This window comes from Nestor notabilis, unplaced genomic scaffold, assembly GCF_000696875.1.
Source record: "Nestor notabilis isolate BGI_N333 unplaced genomic scaffold, ASM69687v1 scaffold34144, whole genome shotgun sequence".
Lineage (NCBI taxonomy): Eukaryota > Metazoa > Chordata > Aves > Psittaciformes > Psittacidae > Nestor > Nestor notabilis.
In genome coordinates, this window is record NW_009925725.1 from 20,543 (window position 1) to 30,451 (window position 9,909).

Genomic DNA, 9,909 nt, shown 5'->3' on the forward strand with positions numbered 1-9,909 from the left:
CACCAGAAGTTAGATGTGCAGCACTACACATTAGACACCAAGTCATCCTAACCAACATTTTATCCATAGGAATAGAGAAAGTGAACTAAAACATAGTACTATGAGCACATACAGAATCAAGTTGTGTTCTATCACCCTTTCAGCTTGTAATATTAGAAAAATAAACTTAAGACAGTTACTAACCAGATGAACACATTTTCACTGCCAACTGGCAAGAGTTTAATAATAACCCCACACTTAAGTTTTTGTTTTACAAAGGTTAGCTCACCCAGAGTAACAAAACTGCTGTACAGAAAGCACCCTCTGCCTTTTTGTCAAAATATTTGGAGCCAAAATAATTTCCCCACCCTAGAAAGTCACAGCTATGTTATGTTCAGAAACTCCATTCAGCTCTAACAAAGTTACAATATTGTAGCAGAGGCAAAAGCTCAGAAGCTCATGTACAGTGGTAAATCAGTTGTTCCACTCAGTCTCTATGAACTCCAAGGTTGTCTCTTTGCTTCAATAACCATTTATCTGCCATTTGCATTTCAACAGATAGAATACTCTGCTGACTGTATAAAAACTGTTATAAAAAGGCAATCATAAAAGATAAGGTATTGGCAGGCATGTCAGCTTTTTTTTTTTAATAAAAAAAATAGCCATTATATCTATTTAAATAAGGCTTCTTGTTACAGATTGTTCCAGTTACTGAAGGAAAACAAGGCCTGATGGAAAAAAAACTATCCCCCATAAACCTTACACTTCCTGCCCCAATAACACATCCTACAGGAAAAGTCATCTAATGTGCAAAGTGACAAAACAAATGCTGGGGGAAGCTCCTGAAATGATATGCCCAGTCCAGTTTCTCCTGTGTTATCTTCAAAATCTTAAAAAAAACCCAACCCTAAAACAAAGCTGAAAAATACACAAACCCCCTTCATCTTGATATTCTTTCCAAAACAAATATGTACAGCACATTAATATGCAATATGCAAAAGCTCTGTGTTGCTGTTGGCAACATCTATGCCCTCCCTAACCCTATTCACATGTGTACCTCAACTAAAACACAATTACATCACTAAGCCTGTTAGTTTGAAGAGAGAATTTAATTCACTTAAAACTTGTAAATTTTTGTGTAGGGGCTCCACTCATTTGACTCTGGATTGTAGACTTCAAGTGTGTTCAAGAATTCATTGCCATCAAATCCCCCAACCGCATAAATAGTGTTTGCCACTGTTGTAATCCCAGCATTGCTCCTCGGAGTAGTCATACTTCCCATCATCTTCCACTCATTCTTAGCAGGGTCGTACATCTCCACGCAGCTCACTGCATGAGAGCCATCAAAGCCTCCACCAACAAAGAGTTTGCCTAGGAAAAGGAAACAAAATAAATGTTTCACTGCTTAAGCACTACCTGTGTACCAAACACAGCCCCTCCTTTCAAGGCAGAGAAACTAAGCCAAAATGAAGGAACTTGAGGTTTTCTGTTAGAAACCTTTGCACTACTCAAGGTCTGAAGTTACAGTATTTACCTGCTTTGGATCAATCGAGCTGACTGGAAGTTATTTCAGAGTAAGTGCAAAGTCCAAAGTCAGACAGATGCAGTTCTAGAAATGGCATGGTGATGTTTTGAAAAGAAAACGGGTGAATGCCCCAAAACAGGAGGTGTTTTTTGTTTTTCTGGTTACAATTTTTAATTAAAATTGAAGGCAGACATAGCCAGGTTCTTACTGTATTGTTTCCTTGCTGAGAAGGAAAGAAGCTTTGTATTTTACTTGCACTGTAGCTTAACATGAAAGATTCATTAAGCATCAAGCAAGAGGTTGCTTAAGCACGTGGAAGCCTACCATCACGGACAGCCACTCCAGCTCCTCGCCGAGCCACATTCATGGGTGCAATCAGCGTCCAGGTGTTGTTTTCTGGATTGTAACGCTCCACGCTGTTCAGGCAGTTCCAGGATTCTGCTCCTCCAATTATGTACAAATATCCACCCAGCTCACACACTGCAGACTGATGTCTCCCTATGATAAAACACCAGGAGTTACGGCCCAACACAGAAGTCATGCGCTAACACCATGCCGCAGCAGCTGACATTTAAACAGCTTTTTGTTTTGCTTGGTTTTAAACCTGCAGGTTTGCAATCACTCCCCCGCTCCCCACTACACAACAAACTTACGGATATTGAGGGGAGCACAGCTTGTCCAAGATTTTGTTACAGGATCAAACACATCACAGTTCTTAAGTCCCTTTTGGCCATAAGGATCGGAACCACCAACAATGTACAATTTTCCATTCAGGGCACATACTCCTATTCATATAGGAAAGGATAATAAGTAAGCTAATAAAGGGACATATATTAAAAAATCCATTCAATCAACTGTAGATGTGTTACCTGCGTTGCAGCGATTGGTTCTCAGTTCTGGAACAGGAGTCCAGTCATCTATTTCTGGCTCATACATTTCTCCACAGCTCAGGTCATCTGAGTGACCATTCGACCCACCCACAACATACAGCTGCCCCTAAATGGAAAAAATAAGATGCTTCACATCCAAGTACACAACAACTCAAATCATTAGCGCTTTAATAACTGTGTAACTACGGTTAAGCAACATCTGTTACCATTTTGTGAAGTTTGCCCTGTTTGTCCCACCTACGTTTACATAAAAACACATTTCATCTGATCTCCACCCAACACACACCATTAAAACTGCCATCTGGAACCGAGCTCTGGGTGTTCTCATCGGTGCAATGAAAGTCCAAGTATCCTTTTGTGGATCGTAGCATTCCACTGTGCGCAAACACTCTTCTCTATTATATCCACCTAAAAGCAAAAGGTTTTATGATACCACATTTCCAAAGACCAACTGCTTTAACGCTGAAGAACACTGACTCCAATATTGCATACACAGTTAGGACGCCACTGCCCTCCCAGCCCCAGCCCAAGTTGTTTAAAGAATTGTTACTACTTCTTTTACCTGCAGCGATCAGTTTGCCATTAAGTTCAGCTGTGCCCAGCCCAGACCGAGCATACTGCATTGGAGACATGGGCTTCTCAATGACATCATTTGGTTGAAGCTCAAAACTCAGACTCTTCAGCAGTCGTGGTGTGCTTGTGGGAGAGCTCTGAGGGCTGTTACGGCCATGCAGGAATATCACGCACAGCACACCGTCCAGAACAGCAAGACACAGGTAGGTGTTACCTGTTGTCAGAAGAAAAGGAGAGACCACCCATATAATAAAATTTTATGTGAATTTAAGTGGATACCAACTAGGGTCTTCAGATTCTGCTTCTCCCCTTGTAAGTGTGAAAACTTTATTTCTTCTTGCTACTGGTTCCACGTGTTGGTGTAGCTACTGAAAAATACGTGGTTTAGCTCATTAATATAGTGTTCAAAGGACATAAGACAGCAATCTAAAGACATGCTAGGAGAAAGTTGCCTTGTGCACATACAGCAAAAAACTCTGTAAATTCATTAGACTGCCTATCTCCTTAGGACCTTCTGGGTAAATTACACACACTGTGGGATTTGGGACAGCCTGCCCATAAGCAATCAAGATATAAGTGATCCCATATCAGCCCCAGTTATGTTAGAAACATCCCAGAGATAACTAGGCAGATTACTTGAGTTGCATCGTCAATAAGAAAAGTCACTTCTGCATTCTTTACAGATGTTGAAGAAAATCCCCAGGGAGTGGGAAGTGGTAGGTATACAATACCAGATGCATCTTTTATACAAAGCCTGCCCCAGTTACTCACTTGAAGTTTTCTCTGAAGCAATGATTTTCCACTCGTGTTTAGGACTCTGAACAGTAGCATTTGGAGAAAGACTTCCAGAGGAGCTGCTACTAATCTGCTTGTGATCATTCTCACGTGGTGGCTTCTTCTGCAAAATCAAAAGGCAGCTACAGAAACCTAGCCAGAGACTACACCTCCTTCCTCCTTTGCTTCTCTGAGCTAACATATAACTAACTATTCAAGCGAACACTTTGGCTACCACCTCCGCAGACCATCATTTATAGCACACCTACATTTTCAACACATCTTGCCTACTCAGCAACAGTGCCCAAAAACCACTCTATATCTTATCCTGGTAATCCTTTCATCCTGTGACAGTAGCTTCATATTGCTGGTGTCTGACTAGAAATAATTTCAAATTCTTAGAAGGGAGTATGAGTTACTAGCAAGGTTTTCAAATGCAAGGAAAAACCTACATCCATTTGGAGAGAACTGAGCTACAAACTAGAAGCCTCACTCACAAGCTGTGCTTCTGGAACTTGAGTTAATTATATAATGCTGTTTGGCAGTGAATTAACTATTCCCTTCATTCCCTGCAGACAAATTTATTTCGCCTCAGTTGCTCTCTGTGCTCAGATTAGCTGTTTCTTGGATTTTACTCCCTTGATACCTAACGGAAGATTTCTGCTTTCTTTTTTTCTTCAATTAAATTTATACTGTAGCTTACATTATTTTGCTCAACTAAGGCATCCCACCCTCTTCTCACTCCCCACCCCAATTTCACATTTCAGAGCACAGTTGGTTGGGTTGTTAATTTTTTTCTGAATCACAAAGAACCAAACTCAAAATGCCAACGTTCTGTCTATTCTGTTTAGCAGCAAAGTTTATGACCACAGTACCAAGTCTGCAATACTTGCAACAGTTCCCTAGAGTCTGATCTGTGTGGAAACTGTCATATGACTTTCGCAATACATCATCTAATTCATAGATAAGCTTACATGTAAGTTTGATTGCTATACTCAGCTCACCATGAAAATAGATTTCTTTGTGGATGGCGTTTTTGTTATTTCTGAATCTTCATCCAATTAACAGCTTACTCTTATCTCTAAATTGCCTTGACAGCTACAGAAATTACAAACTTTTGTAGTTAAAAGATTTAAGAGTTACAATTTTTCTGTCATCTATGGGTTTTCTGGTGTTAGTTTTCTCAACTGTTTAGAATGGCTGAAGTTGACAATTCTTACTATCATTAAGGATTATAAAAAAGTTGACAACTCTTGGCCTTATTTCTGAAAATGAACTTTCTGAGCATTCACCTCTCAGCTTTTAAGTATTGCAAGGAGTAGTATCCAAAGGCAGTGAAGGCTGTGAAGACTTACTAAAAACAATTAAGAAACCGGAAAATTAACTACCTTTTCATTCTCCTCTCTTTTCACTTCTAAAATCCATGTTCTGGGATAGCGTTTTACATAAACATTAGCTAAAAAATTCAGAAATTACTTTTGCATCATCATATTCCACTCTTATGTGTTAAAATATTACAACATATTTGCTTCTAACTCAGTGAATCTTAACAACCTTAATTTGTATAAAGCAACTGGCAATTTGCATCCGTTAGCCCATTATTATTTGTTTCTTAAACAGCCTCTGTAGTGCTAAGCCATGTGTTTTTCGAGAGTTGAGAATCTGGCTAGGAAAAAAAATATTTTTTTATAAGTATAAAAAAATAAACAGACCGAAAAACCCCTCAGCACAAGACTGATTTGTACACAGTGAAAGTACTGGCTATCTCCAGGTCAGAAGTTACCCAACTGCTGCTTTTAAAAATCTCTCTTGCACATTAAAGTGCAGCTGAACAAAAGAAGTGGACACTGGCAGCTGAAGGATTAGAACTTATGTCTGGGATCTTTTTCTGTGCCAAAATTTAACAGATGCATTCTCTACTGCAAGCCAAGCAGTCCATGATTCTTTACAGTCTCTTGAATATTTCTACAAAGCCACAGCTGACTTGCTACAGCTGACTGCTTTTCTACCTCTTCTTTCTTCTAACAGCCCAAGATTTATTTTGAAGTCAAACCTCAAGCACTCTGTTTTGCAAAGACTTGCAGTCAGTCTGCTGAAAAACTGGAAGCATAGAATAAATCATTGCCTCCAGCAGTTTCGAGAAAGGTACTTTCTCATCACCTGTTTCTTCATTAAAGCCACTGCTGCTTTCTCTGCTAACAGTACACAAGACTTCAGGAGTGCTGTAAACTGCTCCAGTCTATCTGGGGTTACCTGAGACTGTCTGCAATTTGTACCTGCACAAACTGAATGTGGTCATCATCACTGCCATACACCTCAGCCTGTCCATCTAGCAGATTTCCATCAAGCAGCTTGTGATCAGCTGAGTAGTACAGCGTTTGAACCTGCAAAAACAACAACAGAATACCCATGTGGCTACTGTCTCCACTGCTATTAGCTACAGGCAGATTACAAAAGGCAGTCGCCAGCATACTTCTCGTCATCTCATCTCAATCTAGCAGAATGACAAAACTAAAAGGAAGCAGATGTCATGGTGGCAATCTTCAAACATGGGATGAGGTTCCTTACTTTCTCAGCTTGAGAGAAATCTTCATTTTCCGAGGACTTCTACTGTTTTTCCAGTACAGAAACATTAGACAAGCAGAAGGCACATTAATTTGCAGAATTACACAAATTCACAATCTCATGCAAGCATTTTCGTTATCCCCGCAAACAAGTTTTCTGCTTTGAAAAATACACATATTTATCTCAATCAAAAGATGTTAAGAGAAGCCAAGAGTGGACTCTAAAAGAAAGGTATGGGAATGAGGGAAGACAACACAAATTTAAGTTCTTGAGGAAACTGTTGCCACAAATGCCACAGATGCAACTGTTTCAAATGAAACGCATCTGAATTTCAACATGAACGAAGCATTTAAAATGAGTTTTCCCAAGAGGAAATATATACTTGATAATATATGACAGTATCAACATGTACTTTTGCCTATACAAGGGTTTCCGAAGATCATTTGTGCCTGTAGTAACAGACTTGGAAAATATTGATGTTTCAGGGGTTTTTGTAAGGTTCATTTTCTCTAGCCAATGAAAAATTTAGATTCCCCACTAAGTTTTCCATTAAACACTGCCCAGGTTATATCTAGTATAAGTATTCATGAGCAAAGCCATTTAATAAACACACAACTTTCAAAATAATTTATCCTGTAAAGGAGTAAGTAAACACCATTAAATCATCATCATCGTTCTCTGCCCACAGCGGATTTTCTTAGGAGAACTGGGGCAGGACTGCTGCTTCTGTACGTGTCAATACACTTGAGGTTTCTTCTTGGTTCTTCAGCCTTGGTATCCTAGTTTTGTTAATAAACCTATGGGGAGATAAATCAACGGGGAGGAACAACCATTAGAAGCTTTTACCTACTTTGCATTTACAAGCAAAACCTGCAAAGGAAAACATCAAGAATCTATAGCAACTTTCAGTACCACCTCCCCAGTTCTAAAGCAAGATACACACCACTTCAAGGTTACTATACAGCACATAGTGAGCAAAAAAAGGAAAGCGGAAGACCAGACTGAACAGTTCATTCAGCTCACCTGAACACCCCCCCAGTTTCTCAGCTTAGGGGTACCTACAGTAAAATTTAAATTCTTTAGGGTCATAGCTAAAAAAGTGGAAGGAAAAAAAAAAAAGGGATCATGGGATCATCCTTCATATTGATTTTTTTTTTAAATGTTTAATCCCATTTTCTTAAAGACTAACCTCTTCCATTAGGTCTTCCAGGCTGTCTCCATTCTCCCAGATGCTACGCTGTACCCAGTTGATTACCTTTGTGTACAGTTTGCCATTGCTAGGTAGGCCAACATTGTCTTCCAGCATTACTTCAAGCTTCAAGTAGAAGAGAGAAGGATGATTTACTCTATAGGTATTACCCTTGCATTTGCAGCATACTGTACTTTATGCAGTGAACATTACTCTTGCTTTACCAGAGAGCTGGAAAACACCACCTACAAGGAGCTTTCAGCCCACGCCACTGAAACTAGGAAGCACTTTAAGTACATCTGCAGTTACCTTTTATGCTTAGAAAGGATGTTAGTATGTATTCTCTAGTGTTAAGGTTCACAGATCCAGAATTTTCACATTATTGGTAAAAAAAGTCAGTGCACCAAGTTTTCCTACTCCCCAAAAGGAAGCTGTAAGAGTTGCTCCTTGGGTTGCTTTTGGAAATCATGTACCAGAAGGACATCTACAAACTTAAGCTAACCTTTAACCGCGGAAGTTTGAGAAACTCCTCCTGTTCTGAAATCTGTAAAAGATGTTCCTGAATGTAGCCATCAATCTTGTTCAACAAACGTGAGTCTCCCATACAACTTGCAAAGTTGCGGTAAGAGATGCAGCTCTGAACGTCCATCTTGGAGAGCAAATAGTCACCACAAACCTTTTACAAAAAAAGGCCCCATCTTAGTTTACACATAGACAGGATTGTTATATGTTTAAATTATCCATCCCAACATATAGCAACAGCTCTTTTTTAACTGCAGAATAGTGACTGACTGTTGTTATCCTCTCCCTGAGCTACAGCTGTAAACAAAATGTTGCCTTCCACAGGAATATGCATGTTTAAAAGTTCTCACATACACATTGACCTCCACGCCTTTCTATCAAACACCTATTTAAAACTGCTTATCTGCAGCTGAGTAAAGTTAAGAATCCCTATTTCCTTGTCAAAGGTATCCCCGTTTGCAGCAAGAGAAAGTATTTCTAAAGTTAAGTGCTACCAAACCTATCTTCACGAGTGTGCGAATTTTTCTGTTTTCCTCATACCACTGCCACAGATTTACAGGTTTAATTATGCCCCCAATGCAACCAAGCACACCACTGCTTCCACGAACCTGAAGGTAAGTAACCGCCTAGGACTATACAGGTGTACAAATACACAACTTCAGAGAACCCTTTGGAACAAAGATAACTCAAGTGGAAGTACTACACAGTGATGTCACTCAAAACAATGTAATTCTAATGAATATCTAAAGAAGCTTATCCACTGAGCACATTTTAAACAGAAACATAATTTTTTGTCTCATTAACACCAAAAAGCATGATGCAGTCAGCTTGTGAAAGAGGAACAGATTTCTGGAAGAAGTGAGAACTGTACCTGCTTAACTCTCTCCATCTTCAACTTCTTTGCTGCAGAGTATACATCTTTCACCAGTTCTTTATCAGCTTTTAACCTATTAAAAAAAATTAATCTTTATTATTTTGATTTTTTAAATGAAAGTCTGCTCTGTCTAGTTTCTGTGCAAACTACTTACTGAGCAGTATAGGCATAATTCAAGAGAACTTCAACAGCTTCTGGATTGAGATCATCAAATTTAACATGGGAAATTCCATGACAATCACTATCGCTATTGAAGATTTCAAACAGGTAGGGACTGCAGCAAGCTAGCACGGCTCGGTGCGCCAACATCTCGTGTCCACATACCTTTATTTAAAACACAGATAAGAAATCCACATGCTGGTAAGAGTTTTCTTAAACTATGTTTGTATTATAATAGTATAAAGGCCTATCCAAGTGAATGTCACAGTTCAAATCAATACAGTCTACAACTTACATTACCTGAAAAAATATTAGCATTGCTTCTCTCAAAGTGTATCTGCGATTTTTAAAGTATGCATTTTTCAGGAAAATCAGATTCTAAAATCTCATGCCTCACATGCCTCACAGTCAATGAGGCACATAGCATCACACAGTGTAACAAAAAACCCCAATGCATTCAATCACCATACTGAGATAAAAAAAGTACCTGGAGACGGACATCACAGAACTGTCCACTTTTCCGCAAAGCGTTTAGTTTGGCAACGGATGACTCGATGAAGTTTTCATCTTCAAACATCAAATATCCATTGGGAATCATTTTGGTGTTGGTATGGCTGAAAACACAATGTATAAAGTTTACAGATACAACATTTGCTTCAGTATTGAAGTACTATTAACACACTGTTTGCAAACAAACATTCACGGACAATTTAAAAAAAAAAAAAAATCATCTCCAAAAAAGCCTAGAGAAGTCCTACTGCTGACCAGCACATGGTGACCACCTTTGGATTGGCTGGATTAATGGTTTTCAGAGATTGAAATCACAACTTTTAACGTATCCACATCACTTCAGTAGGTA

At 39.1% G+C, this 9,909-nt stretch overlaps 1 protein-coding gene across 1 annotated transcript; it reads right to left on the reverse strand.

Annotated features, from left to right (window-relative positions):
* Positions 1-402: 402 nt before the first annotated feature.
* Positions 403-9,648, reverse strand: IVNS1ABP (influenza virus NS1A binding protein). Its single transcript, XM_010013176.1, has 13 exons — positions 9,538-9,648; positions 9,046-9,215; positions 8,889-8,964; positions 7,998-8,171; positions 7,496-7,621; positions 6,018-6,125; positions 3,739-3,865; positions 2,957-3,181; positions 2,681-2,802; positions 2,374-2,500; positions 2,158-2,289; positions 1,829-2,002; positions 403-1,350 (listed from the first exon to the last, which is right to left on the reverse strand). Exons 1-13 carry the CDS (start codon positions 9,646-9,648, stop codon positions 1,097-1,099), a joined length of 1,926 nt encoding a protein of 641 aa, XP_010011478.1. The 3' UTR covers positions 403-1,096.
* Positions 9,649-9,909: the final 261 nt, after the last annotated feature.